This window comes from Mchenga conophoros, linkage group LG22 (genome assembly GCF_057382185.1).
Source record: "Mchenga conophoros isolate Kocher_MC1m ecotype Shallow Benthic linkage group LG22, M_conophoros_male_GT1.1, whole genome shotgun sequence".
NCBI lineage: Eukaryota > Metazoa > Chordata > Actinopteri > Cichliformes > Cichlidae > Mchenga > Mchenga conophoros.
The window spans coordinates 20,813,404-20,829,784 of record NC_140546.1 but is presented as its reverse complement, the minus strand read 5'-3'; the positions used below and the strand labels follow the sequence as shown (position 1 = coordinate 20,829,784).

At 43.6% G+C, this 16,381-nt stretch overlaps 2 protein-coding genes across 6 annotated transcripts; both read right to left on the bottom strand.

Moving 5' to 3' along the window:
• Window positions 1–258: 258 nt before the first annotated feature.
• On the bottom strand, window positions 259–9,658 carry sesn2 (sestrin 2). 3 transcript variants are annotated; one of them, XM_085262897.1, is made up of 11 exons: window positions 8,835–9,658; window positions 7,904–7,969; window positions 7,097–7,285; window positions 3,701–3,883; window positions 2,668–2,889; window positions 2,356–2,491; window positions 2,162–2,277; window positions 1,949–2,032; window positions 1,350–1,456; window positions 1,113–1,257; window positions 259–874 (listed from the first exon to the last, which is right to left on the bottom strand). In XM_085262897.1, the coding sequence occupies exons 1-11, from the start codon at window positions 9,168–9,170 to the stop codon at window positions 788–790; spliced, it is 1,671 nt and encodes a 556-aa protein (XP_085119023.1). In that variant the 5' UTR covers window positions 9,171–9,658; the 3' UTR covers window positions 259–787. The 3 variants fall into 3 exon arrangements, with proteins under 3 accessions (XP_085119023.1, XP_085119022.1, XP_085119024.1); XM_085262896.1 differs by having other exon boundaries at window positions 2,162–2,491; XM_085262898.1 differs by lacking the exon at window positions 8,835–9,658 and adding an exon at window positions 8,361–8,478 and having other exon boundaries at window positions 2,162–2,491.
• A 1,306-nt stretch (window positions 9,659–10,964) lies between these two features.
• On the bottom strand, window positions 10,965–15,909 carry matn1 (matrilin 1). 3 transcript variants are annotated; one of them, XM_085262904.1, is made up of 10 exons: window positions 15,616–15,909; window positions 14,008–14,192; window positions 13,752–13,916; window positions 13,432–13,654; window positions 12,489–12,620; window positions 12,209–12,381; window positions 11,891–12,122; window positions 11,649–11,801; window positions 11,494–11,569; window positions 10,965–11,369 (listed from the first exon to the last, which is right to left on the bottom strand). In XM_085262904.1, the coding sequence occupies exons 1-10, from the start codon at window positions 15,701–15,703 to the stop codon at window positions 11,318–11,320; spliced, it is 1,479 nt and encodes a 492-aa protein (XP_085119030.1). In that variant the 5' UTR covers window positions 15,704–15,909; the 3' UTR covers window positions 10,965–11,317. The 3 variants fall into 3 exon arrangements, with proteins under 3 accessions (XP_085119030.1, XP_085119031.1, XP_085119032.1); XM_085262905.1 differs by having other exon boundaries at window positions 12,489–12,617; XM_085262906.1 differs by lacking the exon at window positions 12,489–12,620.
• Window positions 15,910–16,381: the final 472 nt, after the last annotated feature.

Sequence of the window (16,381 nt, the reverse complement as noted above, 5' to 3'; positions counted from 1 at the left end):
GGAGTGTGGCGGCTCACTGTGCCGGCACCTTTCTGTCTGTGATCTGCATATTTCAACAGAAATCGGACAGATGTTATTGGCACATCGTTATAATTAGAGTTGCACAAGAAAAACTTACCTTCAAAAAGTTTTTTTAAGCCTTTGTCGCCATCTTGCGGTTTGTTAATGTAACTTAATTAGCCCAAACTGCCCATATCCATTATAAGAAGGAAAGACTTAAAAAAAAAAAAAAAAAAAAACCACACACAACACTGTTGATTTTGATAACAAAGTAACTTTTATTGTATATAGAAATACAAGCTGTTTGTCTCATCTCAGCCTCAGTGTGCAACAGACAGAGAGGACTGAGTCATCAGTAGTACTGGTGTGATCAATGGCGTTTGTCTGACAAGCAAACATTCAGCAATGAAAACAATCTGAATCACCACACTGATTTTGATATGCCAGACCCAATTGCACCACTGCACCTGGCGTCTGTGTGACAAGAATGTGTGCAAGACAGCACCACTTGAGGTTCAAGTGTGAAATTAAAACCTAATGATAGACTTCAGTGCAAAAAAGAAGAAAAGGAACAAAATAAAGACAAAAAATGGTAACGCAATTTAAATGCATGACATTCCAGGCGCAAAGCAGCATCAAAACATTAACACTGAAACATACGATATGAATGAGCAAACATTCACTGTAGTGTATGTGTGTGTGTGTGTGTGTGTACAAGGATTGGACTGTGGTGTAAATCACAGCTGGCTCAGCATCTGCAAAAATGTGTGCAAGTGAAGCGAGGCTGTCATCTCATGTAGTGTGTAATAGCTCGTAAGATGTAGAGAAGTGCCGCCTGTAGCCGGGCTTCCATCACTATTAGGTTGGCATGAACCTGCACCCAAAAAAAGAAGAAAAAAAAATAAAAAGAAACATGTCATTTCCTTCAGTTCACAAGGTGACACGCTGTAACACTTCCTTCTCTGATGACATTTAAAAAAGGAAGGACGCACTAAAATGCCAAATGATACATTAGTTGATTCTGAGGGTACCAAAGAGAGATGACGTGTTAAAATGTCAAATGATACGTGACAGAGGAGGCCAGGTTAAGTGCCTGTTTGAACTTGTCATACCTTTTCAGAGTGTCTGAAGTGTCTCCAGAAGGAGTGGTAAATGCGTGCTGTGGTCTGCTCGGGGTGACAGGCCATGGTTTTTACAAACACCTTCAGAGAGCGTTCCAGCAACACGTTCACACTGCCGTAGTCGTAATCATCGTATCTGGACTTGCGAAGTGACATAAATGTTAATGCTACAGTAGAGAAATGTTAAAGGTGGCTGAACTTTTGCATGGGTGGCACCTTTACACCCACCGTATTCCATAAAGACAGTGGATGTAGTTCCACAGAGCTTTTCTTAGAGTGTGAGTATCCACGCCTTCATGCATGGCCATCCTGTGGTAGGTCAAGTTGCACACAATCTGCAAATTCACATTAGTGTTTGCTCAGTTCACTTTTTTATAACTTTATAGAAGATCACCTCCTGTAGACCATTATACAGAATACAGATTTAAACACTTCCAAAAGTGGCTTCACTTTTCAGACCTCCATCCTTTATATACAGTCTAACCAAACCAGGTGATGCTTGTAAAATTCACAAAAGAAAAATGAGCTGGGATTGGTGTCAGTCATTTGTTTATTTACCGAATGATCTGGAATAAGTGCAAATAAAAAGATTTCTGTGTATTTGCAGTCTACTCTAAGCCAGGAAAACCCTTTTCTACAATACACATGTATTCACCACCCACTTCTTTTTCCTGACACTAAGCAGTTTTATTTCAAGTGTATAAACAAACAAGGAGGTCAACAGTATCTCCTCCCATTCTTAGTCTCAGCTAGGTGAAGTAGTGTAACATGCACTTCAAGAGATAGACCTTTCACATCACCCACACAGCAGCCTTTGGTGATGGTACCTGAAAGTTTTCATCCAATAGCTGGCCCATGTCTGGCAGGAGCCTGTTAAGCAGAGAGAATCCATGGTCCTCCCATGAATAGTCCTACACATGAGACACAACCATTAACAACGTTACCATCTACAACACAAGGCACAAAAAAATCAAGGAGTGTTGCTCACTATAATAAGTTTGACATAGATTTTAAAAAAGGAAAAATATGCCTTAAACTACCTGTGCTCGCATGGTGGGTGGTGCCTGCTCTCCTCTGGGAGCAAAGTCCTCATATCTGAATTCTGGTTCCTCCACAAGACGCAACACCAGGTCAGGTGGAGCGCCCCTCACCACCGCTAAACCAACAACAGAGAGGAAGTGGTGAGTCAACAGGTGACTGAGAGTGATGCAGGGGTAAGCAGTCAGATCTGTACCCGTAGGTATGCTTTCGCTCCTCTCCCTTTCAAAGCGAGTAACCATCTCCTCCTGTGTGCACTCCTCCTCCTGCTGCTGCTGCAGCTCCACCATCCTCTTCATCAGCACCTCCACCTCCACGGCTCCATCAGCCAGCTGGAGAAGATCAGATAAATGAAGTCGGCGCTTTGTTGTTTCAGTGTGTGTTCGCAGTTTTCTTTCCTAAGTGAGTGGGTATCTTTTGGCTGTTACTAAACTTTAAATCAACTACCTCCACCCTCCTGTCATTTTAAGCCTGTTAGGCCTGAGATCAGAACATCTGTTTGACTCACCTCGTGCCTGCCGTCCTCGTGAGCGGGGCTGTGTGCGGGGCTGTGAGGACTGTGAGAAAGTGATGGAGGCTGAAAGGTGTAGCCCCCAATGTGGTCAGGTTCTGGGTTTAAACCACAGCCCCAAACGAACGAGCACAACGAGTGAGCGTGCGCCATGAGCACCACGGCGTGTATCAGTTCAGCCAGTGACCAGCGAGGCTCTGCTCCGGGGCACACCAGTTCCTGCAGGACAGATAGGCAGATGTTGGGCTCATGCAGTTTCAGATTGTGTGTTTGCTGGAAATTAATGCCAGGCTGTGGACCAGTTTGCTGGGGGTGTTACCGGTTTGGCATTTGTTGGTGGTTTGATTTGCCTGTCTGCACTAAAGATAAGCCGCATTATCTAATTTAGCAATTTCCCTTAACTGCAATTTTAGACAGTAGAAAATTCTACTGGAAGCACTTTGATACACTTAAACTTTAAGAAGATATCAGTGTTATGTTTGATCCTGTTAGATGGTTCTCAAGTTAATCTTTTAAAAGCAGTTGCAGATAGACTTTTGTGCATGCCAACAATGTGGTACCTTGTACAGAGAAACAACACACGAAGGCAGCTTCATTTAGGGTTTGCTCAAACTAGTCACCCAGTGCTTGTCTGACTCAGGTGATCAGCGTGCACAGTTAAGCACACTCAAGTGCTATCTCCGTTGAGATACACATCTGGGGTGACTGTGACAAAGAAGGCAAACCGCCCCCCCCCAAAAAAAAGATATCACACTAATATTGTCATTGTCAATTCTTTTGACTATGGTAATGAAAATCAGATATTTCACTCTCACAGTCCTAGGTATCAGATTTAAAGAGGCGGAACTACACCTGTCTGTGCTGATGCAAAATGATAGGGTCTGCTACTCTTTATATGGAAGACAATTGGGTGTTTACCACACAGGAAATAGCGGCTGAGTCACTGAGGGAGTGAGTTTGGATTCAAGTCAGAAATTAGAGTTGGAGTAAGACACAGGGAGTGAGTGGGCGAGCGGGAGATGTGTCTGACCTGGATGTGCTGCTGCGTAATGAGCCAGGGTCTGTGTGCCAGCAGCTTGTTGAGTGTTTGCAGGCTGCGGAGTTTGGCGGGAGCGTGCTCCAGGCCGCTTAGCCAGCTCTCCTCCCCTCCGGCCTCCAAGTAGCCTGCGCTGTGCTGCTGCACCAGGTATGAGCAGTGGTGCCGAGCTGCAGCCTGCCAGACGCAAAGAACGGTCCAAGTTAACAGCCGGGAAGAGAAACTCTAACCCTGACCACTGAAAACAACGCTTCACACATTCTCTGTTCACATATCTGTGTGCAACAAATCCATAATGCAGAGAAAGTGTCAGAGGTTAAAACAACACAGCTGAACTTGCACAGGTGGGTGCAGTGAGTGGTATTTCTAAAGTGTTACGGGCTGTTAATGTGAAGCAATACTGAAGACACATAGATCGCATTAGCAGAAAGGCACTAACAGTCTTTGGATGTCTTACTGTTTTGCTATGAAACAATTTCTGAATGTCCCTGAAGGTTTCATTGCCATTACTGTTCAGTGACCATTACCAAAACGTGTGTTATTTGCCAACTGAATGCAGATGTTTAAGCATTAAGAATGCGACCTTCTAAATACTCTATTATACAAATATATGATCACATCTCAAATTTGAGTTCAGTCAGTATAGCAAAAATCTGTATAAACATTTTTCAAATTGAAAAAACATAAGTCCAAGGCACAGCATCATAACATTACAGTATTAACATCTAACTGAAGCTACATTCCCAGGTTATACTACAAAATGTCTTAACATTAATTCAAAATTCTATAAACAAGCATACTTTCTCTCTCTTGCAATATTATAATAATGCATTTCCGTCAGTAATAAAGGCAACTGCAATTTAATACAACTGCAATTCACAACAACAGCTGCTCCAAAGTGCTTTATTTTACAATATAAAGATCTGCACTCAGCAACAGTGGGGGGAAAAAAGAACTTCCTTTTAACAGGAAGAAATCTCCTGTAGCACCAAGCTAAGAGCAGGGGAGCAATCTACCATGACCAGCTGGGACAAAAGTTGGTGACATTGCATTAGGAGTGAAAAGAGGAGAGTGGGAAATGAAGTCCAGAGCAGCCTGAGCCTACAGCTGCATTAATAAGGAAGCTTCAGGGTCATGTAATCCAGCCATAACTATTCATAGTTTTTAGTCAACAACTAGCCAACACGCTACCCTTGCCATCACAACCAATAAGAGACAGTTAGTAGTACTGCAGGACAAGCTAAGACCACTTTGATTATCCATCCATGGCGGAAAAACTAAGATATAAAGAGAACTGTGAATTTTGGGGACTTGAGATGCATATTCTGCCTCTGCAGCTTTTTCAAAAAGTCCCTGATAGTGGTGACGTCTCTCCCAGTGCTCCAGTTTTGTGACATCTACCTATATCTTGTAAAGAATCCCTCAGCTTGCACTGCTACCAGGATGAAAGCTTTCAAAGTACGGACTGGAGGACAATGGACCAGAGTTCTGTTTTGCCCTCCAGGCAGCTGTGTCCCAGTAGCTCTGACATCAGGTGAAAACTACAAATAAGTTTTATTAAAAAAGAAAGTTTCAGACTAATCTTAAAAGAAGAGAGGGGGTCTGTCTCCAGGATCCAAACTGGGAGCTGGTGTTAGGGAAGAGCCCCATATCTTTATTCTACTTTTAGAATTTCTAAAAGTAGAACTAGGAGTCACAAGTAAGCCCGTAGTCTGGCAGAACAGTGCTCTGTTGAGATAACATGACACCAGAAGGGCTTCAAATATGATGGAGTTCGATTAATCCAGATTTTATGGTGAGGAGAAGAAGTTTAAATTCAGTTCTGGAGTTAACATGGAGCCAGTTAGAAGCGAATATGATAAAACCATATTCACAACACTCTGATCATAGGCAAGACAAGCATCGAAAATACGTAAATACATAACAATGAAAAACACTGGAAAATACTGGCAACAGCTGGTGCTACCCCTCAGTGTCCTAGCAGACACACATATGGTATCAATTTCAAAATCCTATGTCGCCTTATTCTCAAGTTGTTAAGTCATTCACAAGATTTTCAGAAAACCTGACCTCTCACCTTGAGGTCAAAGTCACTGAGAGCCGAACTCCTCAGAGATTGTTAATAGAAGCATGTATGGTATCAACTTCAAAATCCTTGGGGTCTTCCTTCTCAAGTTTTCACATTCACAAGACTTTCAGGAAACCTGAGCTCCGACCTTGACCTCGAGGTCACAGATTCAAACTCTTCAGAGATGTTTAGACACACCTATGGTATCAATTTGAAACTCCTTCGTAGCTTCGTTCTTAATGTTTACAATCTTGGGTGTCCACATAGCTGCCCGTTCAGTGGGGTGACGACAATACCCCATCAGCCTTTTATGACTGAGGGGTGAAAAGCAAAAAAAGCAGGAATTATGTGATAATCCACTGTAATCTGGTATTTTGACTTAGTTAACGTTCTCATTTGTTTTTCTTTTCCCTACACATTACTATGTGTCACGACAAGAAGCCATGAAGCAGGAATTCTGGAAAGTCAAACATGTGGTGGTTTAGAACTGTTTAGAACGCCTGCAGCATTTAATAACAATGTCAGTATTTAGCACCAGTTTATTGCTGTAGCAGGAGGAAGCAATACAGTTTTTATTGCTGTGTTTATATTTCATTCTATCCCTACTGAAAACGGACCATTAACATCAGTGCTTGCAATTGTAATCCTCTAAGTGAGACTTCTAAGGTCCCGGAGAGAAGACAGAGGACAACAAAGGACCTGAGCCTTCTACCTGCACACACAGTCATTGCCGTCAGACAACACATAAGTGTGTTTCCATAGCATTCACACTCAAATGCTCAGAACTCGTACCAAACATCACACATCAAGTCCACCAATATTACCCACTGCTCTAACTAGTACATCAGGCCAATTAAAGGTTCTGGTGTTTAAACACACACACACACACACACACACACACACACAACTCTACTCTAAGATTTTGTTTGAACAGTAGAAAAGATTAAATGGAGACCAAAGAACTATAATCATTTTGTATCAATGACAAAACGATTTAACCTCAAGTGTCAGAACTACTACGATGGAAAAAATCTAAAATAACAATCTCGTCTGTTTGAGAGTGAGAATTTACTTTGATGTTCACAATTGTTAATTCTTTATTTGGTTCATCGTGCATGCACATGGCTGCAGTACACACTACATATGATTTCTTTTTAAGGAACTACATATACTATTTCACATGTCTCCTACAAAAGACCTTAAAGGAGGCTGAATAGTGTTTTACAAACAGTCCAAATTATGATGAAACCCCGTTCGAAGCAATTTGTCAGCTTTCTGCTGAAAAGTAATTAAAGTTGGAGGCTAAAAAACATTTTTCTTACCATGACAGCAATGTAGTGTCTCCAGTGACGGGGCAAGGGGCCGTCCATCTCCAACAAAGCATGCTGGGTCTTTAGGAAGCAGCAGAGGTAGGCTGGGTGCATCGCCATGACCATAGAGATGTGATCCACACGCCCCAGCGAAAGAAAAGACTCAATCAGGACATCCTGGTTTGGCCCTCCTTTTAAAATCTAAAGAGGAAAAAAAACAAAACATAACTGAATCCTGAGTAAACTTAATTAAGGTTTCTTCTTCTTTATGAAAAAGAAAAGAAAAAGAAATCTGAATGAGTCACATTATGAGCTAAGACATTATCAGCCACTAGCTTTGGCAACTCAGCTCAGGTGTTGCATCTGTTGAATGCAACAGGCAGTGTAGTATTGCAGCAGAATAAATAGCATCATTTCAATGAGCAAGTCTGTTAGGTCATTACGTATGTCTGTTTCTAAAACGGAAAATAATTTAAAAATAAACTTACATAAAAAACCCTGTGGGAAAAAAATGTAGGCCAATGGAGATTCAAATATATTTTTAAGTTTAGAACATTTCAATTATATTTATATGAAAAGCTTAAGTTCAAAGTAACAGCTGTTAGTTCATTATGTTAGCAACCTGAAACAAGCCCTGTAAAAATCACAGGATTAGACATGAAGGCCAGCTGTGTGCCACTCTGACATCAACCTGAGGGGGAAAAAAAACAATCTGGCATCTAGACAGGGTGCAAGTCTGACACACAAACAATGGAAATAGCAAAAACATACTTGTAGTAATCCGGAAACTCATTCTTTTTTATTAAGTTGCATACACACCTCTTTTGCAGGGATAAAGGCACTTGGACCTGAGGCCAGAGCCCGAGGTACCTGGACTCCTTGCTCCTGGCAACAAAAGAAGACACAAACAACACGTAATTATCATTCAGTTTGTACTTGATTATTGCTCTGGTTTATCAAAATTTCAGTCAAGATTCCAATCAACCCTAAAGGATTCATCTTGTCTACGGAAATCAACCTCAAACGCAGCTCATTTCTGTGACTGACACGCGAAAAATACCTTTTCAGACTTTTTCCATGCACAAAAAAGTTTACCATTGTAAATATTCACATTTATCCAAATCGCTGATATGCTTATATGAAATATGTTCAGCTTAACAACGCCTCAGCCTCCTTTAGCTTGCCTAGACCTTCTTTGAACCGTAACAGGACACCCGTTTCGTAACTAGCACGCTTCAAACTTCCACGTTTAACCAAAACACGCGTTAAAACTCACTGACATCGGAAGCTCGGACGCTAAACGTTGCCCTGTTTGTTATTTTCAGCACAAACACAAATGAAAGGCGTCTAAAGCAGCCTGCCTTTTTAATTTCTAGAAGCTACACTGGGCCGTGTCTGCTGGTGGTGTGTTTTTCAGGCAGCGGGAGGGGGCGTGTCCGGCCCGGTTGTTTGTGCACACCGCTTCAGAGTCTTGCATCACCTACAGTCTGATGAAACCAGCAGCAGTCCGGTAGCAATAAAAATCACCATCAGCTGATGAGAGAGGTGAACCTACCCTTACCTAACCTTATAACGTCATCATGCAAAGCAAAAGCAGTCCTCCTGAGAGTACCTAAAAGTCCTTTAATGGTACAAAAGGTGCCCGAGCGCTATTGGAGTAAGATTTTTTTCCCCCCTATCTGTCAGTTAATGCGGCCTGCAAACCTCACAGAAGAAGGGGAAGTCTGTCGGTGAATTGTGCATGCATTACCTGTGCGGTCCGCAGGAGCTCGACGGCTCTCTCCCGTACTTCCTGCAGCGGACACGACCTGGACAGCCGGAGCAGATGCAGAAGAGTTTGTTTACGCAGTCGCTCCGAGCCGTGCCGCTCCAGGTCTAAACACAGGAGAACCCCTTGGCTTAACTCCTCCAGAGCCGCTCTCCGCTCCCCGTCATCCCTGCTGCACAATCGCGCTAAGCTCTTCGAAGTCGGTCCAGCATCAGATTCAGACTCGGACCGGTGGCCACACGAACGCCGAGCGGCGGGCACTCCTCCCGGCTTGCTGCCTCCATTAGCCTGGCAGGTAGCCGCGGGATTACTGGCCATGTCCCGGAGCACCTTTGTAGAGTTGAGCTGCCTGTCGTTACCGAGCAGCAGTTAGCCTAAAGTATTAATTTAACGCTAACCCTTAACGTTAGCTGAAAACATGTATTCTTCTTCACTGACACAACCTCGAGGTATCTGCCGCCGGTCTTCTTATTTTTACTGCGCAATCGTCTGCTTCGCAAATTATTAACACCGACGAACCACCTTCAGAGAGCGCCACCTTTTTTTTCCCACCCGGCTTCCTGACCGTGAACGCCGGCGGCGGTTAGCTCGCTACGCTAGCAGATGCTGCAGACTCTTTCAGCCGCAGCTATGACGATTTCCGGTAATGAAAACAACGCGAGCCGCTGATTTATATTTGGACTGGGCATCGTGGACATAATGCCGAGTTAAACTTAAAACTATCTTGCGTAAGGCACCGGGAATAATGTAGAGTTTTCACACGCTCCTTCCGCTCAGATCTTGGCGAGCTTCCCCCGTGCAACGTCATCGTGACGTATGCGCAACTTTCCTGTGATAAACAGCAGGCGGCTGTTGTCTCTTTAAATGTTACTCTCAGTAACAGCGTATCCATAAGTCGCTGTTTTCTCTTTTCTTTACAAAGTGAGCATGTGTTCATTTCAGGCGGGTTTTTTTTTATTTTATTTTATTCCTAATGCCTTTGCTCATACTGATAAACAGGTTTTAGTCAAGATGATACATGAAGGGATATATATAAAATAAAGAAATCACCTGTTTTGAAAGTATTCTTATGACTCTGCTTTATTGTACCCACTCTGTGTTCTACACTGTAATCACTCCAGTCTTTTTTTGGACACATAGTATATCTGTAGAACTATTATATTATACTTTTCTGCAATTTCTGCTGCGATCTTGGCTAGATCTCTCTTGAAAAAGACATTGATCCCAATTAGTCTTTTTACCTGGATAGTATTTTGTGTTTACTAATTATGCAAGCTGTAAACTTACACATTCCCCATCAATTACCAAAGCCTTGAGCAAGGTCATAAAATTACTGATATTACAAAAATGACAAAGCTTAAGTTTAATATTTAATGTGAAACAGACACCAGTCAGGGTTAATATGTATGATGATGATATAATTACTTTTATCATTTAGTCAAAATCACTGAAATTAAATGGTAGATTAGCTGATGTCATTCTGTTACCTTCACAACTGCAGCAATCCTTTAATTATACAAGAACCCAGCACTTTACCGCAAACATCTCGGACTTTGTCTTGGACATTGCCACCTGGGAAGTACCTAAAATGTCTGTGTGCTGAATCAGGTCACTGAGCTAATGTGTGGCAGACATGCTGGCAATATCAACCCAGTCCTTCTGGTCCTCTGGAAACCATGTTGTGGAACCTCTGGGTTTTTCCACAATCTTTTATATTAAAGTAACTAAAACTGTATAAATTATTTGTTGTGTCTGTATGTGCACGTGTAATTCTAGAGTGGGATATAATGGTTTCACAATTTTCTGTTTACTTCCTGAATCACCTTTATTTAGGAAAATAAAAAGAAATCAATGATGTGTCCTTAGTATCAGACATATCTTATATTAATTTACCTGTATATATCATATACAATGCAAGATAACTTTTGTGAGGATGATAGGAGAAAAAAATGAAGAAGATGAAGGAATAGGGAAATATGACAGTGACATATAAACAGACAAACAAGTGAAGGTGATGTGCTGCTTCGTTTGACATGACAAGACACACACTCTCTGGGGTTTCAGGAACTTCAACACTGTGGCAGCAACAAAGAAAAACCCTTCAGCGTTCCATCACCGTTTCCCTATGAGGGAAGACTTTTATTAGCAAACACACAGGCTGGCTTTGGAGGATGACCTTCAGGGCACATACACACACAAACAGACACACAAACACACACAGAGAGGCATGTTCATGTGGTAACCAACGTTTGTGTCCCAAGGGTAGAAGAGACAAGAGCAGAAGTGTAGAAAAACAAGAGGTGGTTTGGAGGGGTAGGAAAGAGCCAAGGCCTGGATTATCACACACACACACATTGATATGGAGAGGGGTGTGTCTTCAATATTTTACAGGAAGTAAATTTTGTGTGTGTGTATGTGTGTTTGTATTTGTACATGGGTGCATGTGAGTAATGGGATACGAGTCCTTAGACGATTTTGTTCTCCAGCAAGGCGATCCTCTTCGACATGCTCTCTAGTAAGATTCTGTCAAGGAGAGAAACTGTGAAGGCAGTCAATAAATCAGACAGTGCGAAAACAACTTTAACACCCTCCCTCCCAAAATAATATCCTCAGACAGTGTCACCTGTCATAAAGGATATGTTTTTTTGTTAGTGCCTGTAGGGCAGCTTCAACTTTCTTTTGGAACTTTACAAGGGAGTCGCATTCACAAGGGTCACCTGTGGAGCCAAGAACACACGGGTTAAAGATTTGTGTGATTTGTGAAGTATAACAACACATTTGTTTAAAACTTCTCACCATTACAGACGTTAATCTGTAGCTTCTTGGCAATCTGGCTCATGGCCTTGAAATCGGCGGTGTAGAAGTAGTGCTCTCCGGTTGGCTCAGAGGCAATCTCTTTCAGCTCGTCCTCAACTGCATTGCCCACTCCGACAGCATACATCTTAAAGCCTGCAATGAACGCGCTCGTTCCTTCATCTGATTCACATAAGTATATATTTTTAGTCTGCTTTAGACGTAACCTTCCCACTCCCTCTAACCGTTTTCCTTGGCCTTCTTGGCAGCCTCTCCGATGTAGTCCTGACTGCGCCCATCGGTGAAGACGATGCCCACCTTTGTGACTCCAGGCCGGGCACCCTGACCAAGGCTGAAGCTGTTTTCTACCAGATAACGGAGAGCCTGGCCTGTCATGGTTCCCCTCTCCAGGTAGGCCATCTTTTTCACAGCTTCTTTGAGGTCCTTCTTGTTGTTGTAGCGGCCCAAGGGAAACTCCTGCGGTGGAGCAGAATTAGGATGATGATGAGGGTGGAAGTGAAAATGCTTACTCTAATGTAAAAAAAGAAAAAACTGACTCATACCGGTTTGACTGTGCTGGAGTACTGCACCAGTCCGACATGAGCCTTGCTTTCACTGACGTCCAGCTTGTCGATGATCTGGTTTATCCATTTCTTGACCAGCTCAAAGTTCTCAGGACGCACGCTCTTAGAGCCATCGATCAGAAACACAACGTCTGTTGCGGAGTTGCTGCAAGCTGGTGAAAAACAAAACATACACACACGGACACACACGGGGCATGTTAATGTCAGAGCATATTTATCATACTTGGACACATACCTTCTGAGACAAACACCCACTCACCACTGCAGCTACGACCATTGTCCATGAGGGTAAAACCTTCTCTGCAGGCACACTTGTATGATCCTGGTGTGCTGATGCATACCTGCTCACAGTCATGATCCCCAGTGGCACACAGGTCAGACACTAGGTCTTCTTACATGCACAACACACACACACACACATAAGAGGGGGCAGGCAGGTAGGGTTAGAGGGAGAAATAAAACTATGTCAGTTTGAAAATGGGAAATTCTAGCATTGATTTTTTTTAATGATCCACTGTGACCTGCAGTTGACCTGAACAGGTTTGAATATATGTAGATGATGCAAAAATCCAGTGGAGCCTTAAAGCAAACGGAGGAAAAGATCGGAGCAGCCTTAAGCTAATAAAATCCAGTTTTCTGGAGGATTTTTCAACGTGATGCACAGGCTCCTCCTCAACACTATGATAATGCTGCTCTCATCATCTGCACGTGCAGCGATGCTGGCTGCCGCAAAGCGAGAAGCAAACAGCAGTCGAAGCTGCCGCAGACTGGGAGCGCCGAAGGGCATCACTAATTAGAGGCTTAATGATTGGCACTAATGGATCGGTAATTACAGATAGATCAGTCTCGCCTCTCGGTTATGTGAGAGTTGACTGAAGAACAGGACTAAATCTCATTCCAAAAGGTTGTTTCTACCCTAATGCCCTCGTGCTGTGGGGAATTTTAAATGAGTTTGAAGGACTGAATGAATACATTGTAATCTTGTCGAGGACGAGCAGAGGACAAAAGGGAGAGAAGAATAAATTGGAATGAAAAGGATGACAGTCCAGACACCTTACCCTCAGTACAGGGGAGCAGCAGACAGCTCTCTCCACAGGAATGAAGGTGTGCATATAATGAATCCCTCTTTCTTGCTGCTGTATCTATACCTCCTACAGTACATCTCTAATCCTTCTCTCATCTCTTCCTTCTCCCCCTCTTACCACAAAAGGCCTCCTGGAACTTCTTGGTGAGCTTCTCGATAACGCTGTAGCTCTCCACATAGTCCACATGGTCATCCAGAGGATCGCTGGCCATCTGCCTCAGAGTGTTCATGTCCACGCGTCCCACACCGATGGCAAAAATCTCAATGCCGGCGTCTCGTGCACGTTGAGCTATATCCTTTACATTGTCCTGGGGACGCCCGTCTGTCACAATAATGGCAACCTGTGACAGTGAGGGTTCAAAATAGATTATAAAGTTACCATTGCGGTTATGAAAGAGGTGAATTTCACGTGCAAACGCATCTAAACATGTGGCAGACCTTGCCGACGTCAGAAGATTTTGCACGAGCGCCCTCGGCCTCACTGAAGGCAACATTCATTGCAAACTGGATGGCCAGGCCAGTCATGGTTCCGGTGGACAGCGGCTCAATTTTGGTCACAGCCTTGATCAGCCCGGCTTTGGTGCGGTGGGTCTTCAGAGACACCTACAGTTCCACAACAGCGCAGTGAGTGAGATCGAAATGAGAGAAAACAAATCAGAAACGTCGGAAATCGTTTTTTAAACTTTATCCAAACCTCATTCTTAACGCGGCTGGCATAGTTGACAACTCCCACACGAGTGGCGCTGGGTCCAACATTCAGCCCCTCGATGACTTTTGCCAGGAAGACTTTAACTTGCTCAAACTCTGAGGGGCGAACACTGCGACTGCTGTCGATGATGAACACGAGGTCGGTGGGACGGGCTTTGCACAAACCTGCCGCTACACGTGAAGAGAAAAGCAACTCAGATGTCACCGTAATCTCATATTCATTTTATAAAGTTATAAATTATTCCTCATTCCATCATTCCTCATGATGATGGATGGAGATCATGAAAGTCAGGGGAGATGTGGGTGGAGCATGGAGTGAAGGGCTGTTGAGAGGAAAAGGGGAGGGCAGAGGTGATGGAGAGTGGTGAGATGTATATGAGAGGAAGGGCTGGAAACAGGACGCACAGAGGCAGCAAGGGTGGAGAGAGGGAAAGGTGAAAGTACTGCGATGGAGAGAGGACACAAAAAGAGCCACTGACCCACTTTAAGTGTTTTCAGAAAGCTTGTTGAGTATCTCTTGCATGAATATATCAATAATTAATCCATAATTAGATTCCACCAAGAAAAGGCGTGAGGTGTGGTTACATTTTCACAAAAAAAACATGGACTCTGACAGATTTTTTTAGAAAAGGTGTGATGAAATTAAGCTTTGCTACAGCGATACGGCTGGTGACCCGTAGCATTTTCAGTGTAAACGCGGGCATTTTGGCATCATTAAGCAAACTGCAGCCAGCGTCTACTGCATATCACTGATCTCCCTCCTCGCCCTTCACCTCTCTCCCTCCCTCCTCCCCCTTCTCCTTCTGTACACCTCCTCTCAATCTTTGACATGCAAGAAACAGCAACGGCCACACTCCATCCTGAACAAAACAATTATCCAAAATGTGCTTATACAAATTAACGACTTGAAAGAACATCATAACCCCTTTTTTCACGTGGCAGAGCACGTCATCTACTAATCAGGAGGTAGAGCAGGTCATCTTCTAATTATGAGGTTGGTCTTTTGATCCTAGGCTGCTCCAGTCTGCATGCCAAATGTCCTTGGGCACAATACCAACCCCAAGTTGCTCTCCGATGTAGCCATCAGAGTGTGAATGTGTGTGAATGTTGAATAGGAAGCATGTAAAAAAGTGCTTGTATGAATGGGTGAATGAGGAGAGTTGAGCTGCATAAAGTGCTATAAGAACCAGTCCATTTACCTTTTCTCCCAGTCCCTTACTTATCATTCTTAAATAGCTATGATATATACAGAAAGTTAGTGTCCACATCTAACCATCATACATTTTTCCCCAAAAAAATGTATGATGATACAGCATCTCATCCAGCCTATTCACACACAACACACAAAAAGATTCTAACCACTCAAAAAAAATTTTTATGTCCTTCACCTAAAAGGCAAACTGATGATCAGAGCAATATTTCTCACCTGTTGAGACCAGACTAATGCTCGCTTTTTAAAAGCTGTGTGAGGTTTTTCTGCTCTATGAGTTCACTTTTATGATGATAAAAGGCAAACGGGTGTTAGAAGCAAAGCATCACACAATCAACAGGAGTTAAGACATAGGCTTTAGGGGTTAAAGGTCATTATTCTTACCCATGGCGGCGGCTGTGCGAAGGTCTAAGTTAGCTTGGGCTCCTATTAGGCCAAGCAACAGCAGGAACAACGGCTGGATGGGCGTCATGGTGACAAAGGCGGGGGGTCCGAGCGCGGCCGCAGACGGTCCTAGAGTTGGGAAGCAGAAAAGAAAGCGAAGCGCAGCTCCAAGCGATGGGCACGGCCACAAAGTGAGACCAAGCGACTCTGAGCTGCAGGTTATCAATGCACGAGCTTCACACACTCAGCCCACAGACAACCCCCCTCTAAAGCTGCAGTGTGTGCACGGATGAGTGTGCGTCTGTGGGAAAGAGAAGGAAATACCTGCTCTGGGAGGACCTAAAACGGTGGGCAGGGAAAGACAAACACACCTTGATATGGTTAGGATGGACAGGTAAGTGTGTATGTGAAGGTGGTAAATTTTTGTTGTGTGTGCGCACCGGTCCCCCAGTGGGTTACAGTATGTGCGTGTCTGGCTGGGGGTACAGGAGCGGCTGGGGTTTGGTGCAGGGCTCGCGCCAGTGCTGCTGCCCCAGGTTGGATTTGGCCAAAGCTCAAATAAACACCGACATGAATTCCTCTTTTCTATCCGTGTTCCCTCGTATAGCAAACACACATTTATTGTGCGGAAGTGAAGCAGAGCCGCCATACACAGCCTACAGTGTTCCTGCTGCTCTACACGTTGAGCTGCGTGTGTGTGCGCATTTTTCTGTAAATTTTAAATTGTAGGTATACAATCCATTTCCTGGTTTCTGAGTTTCAGTAT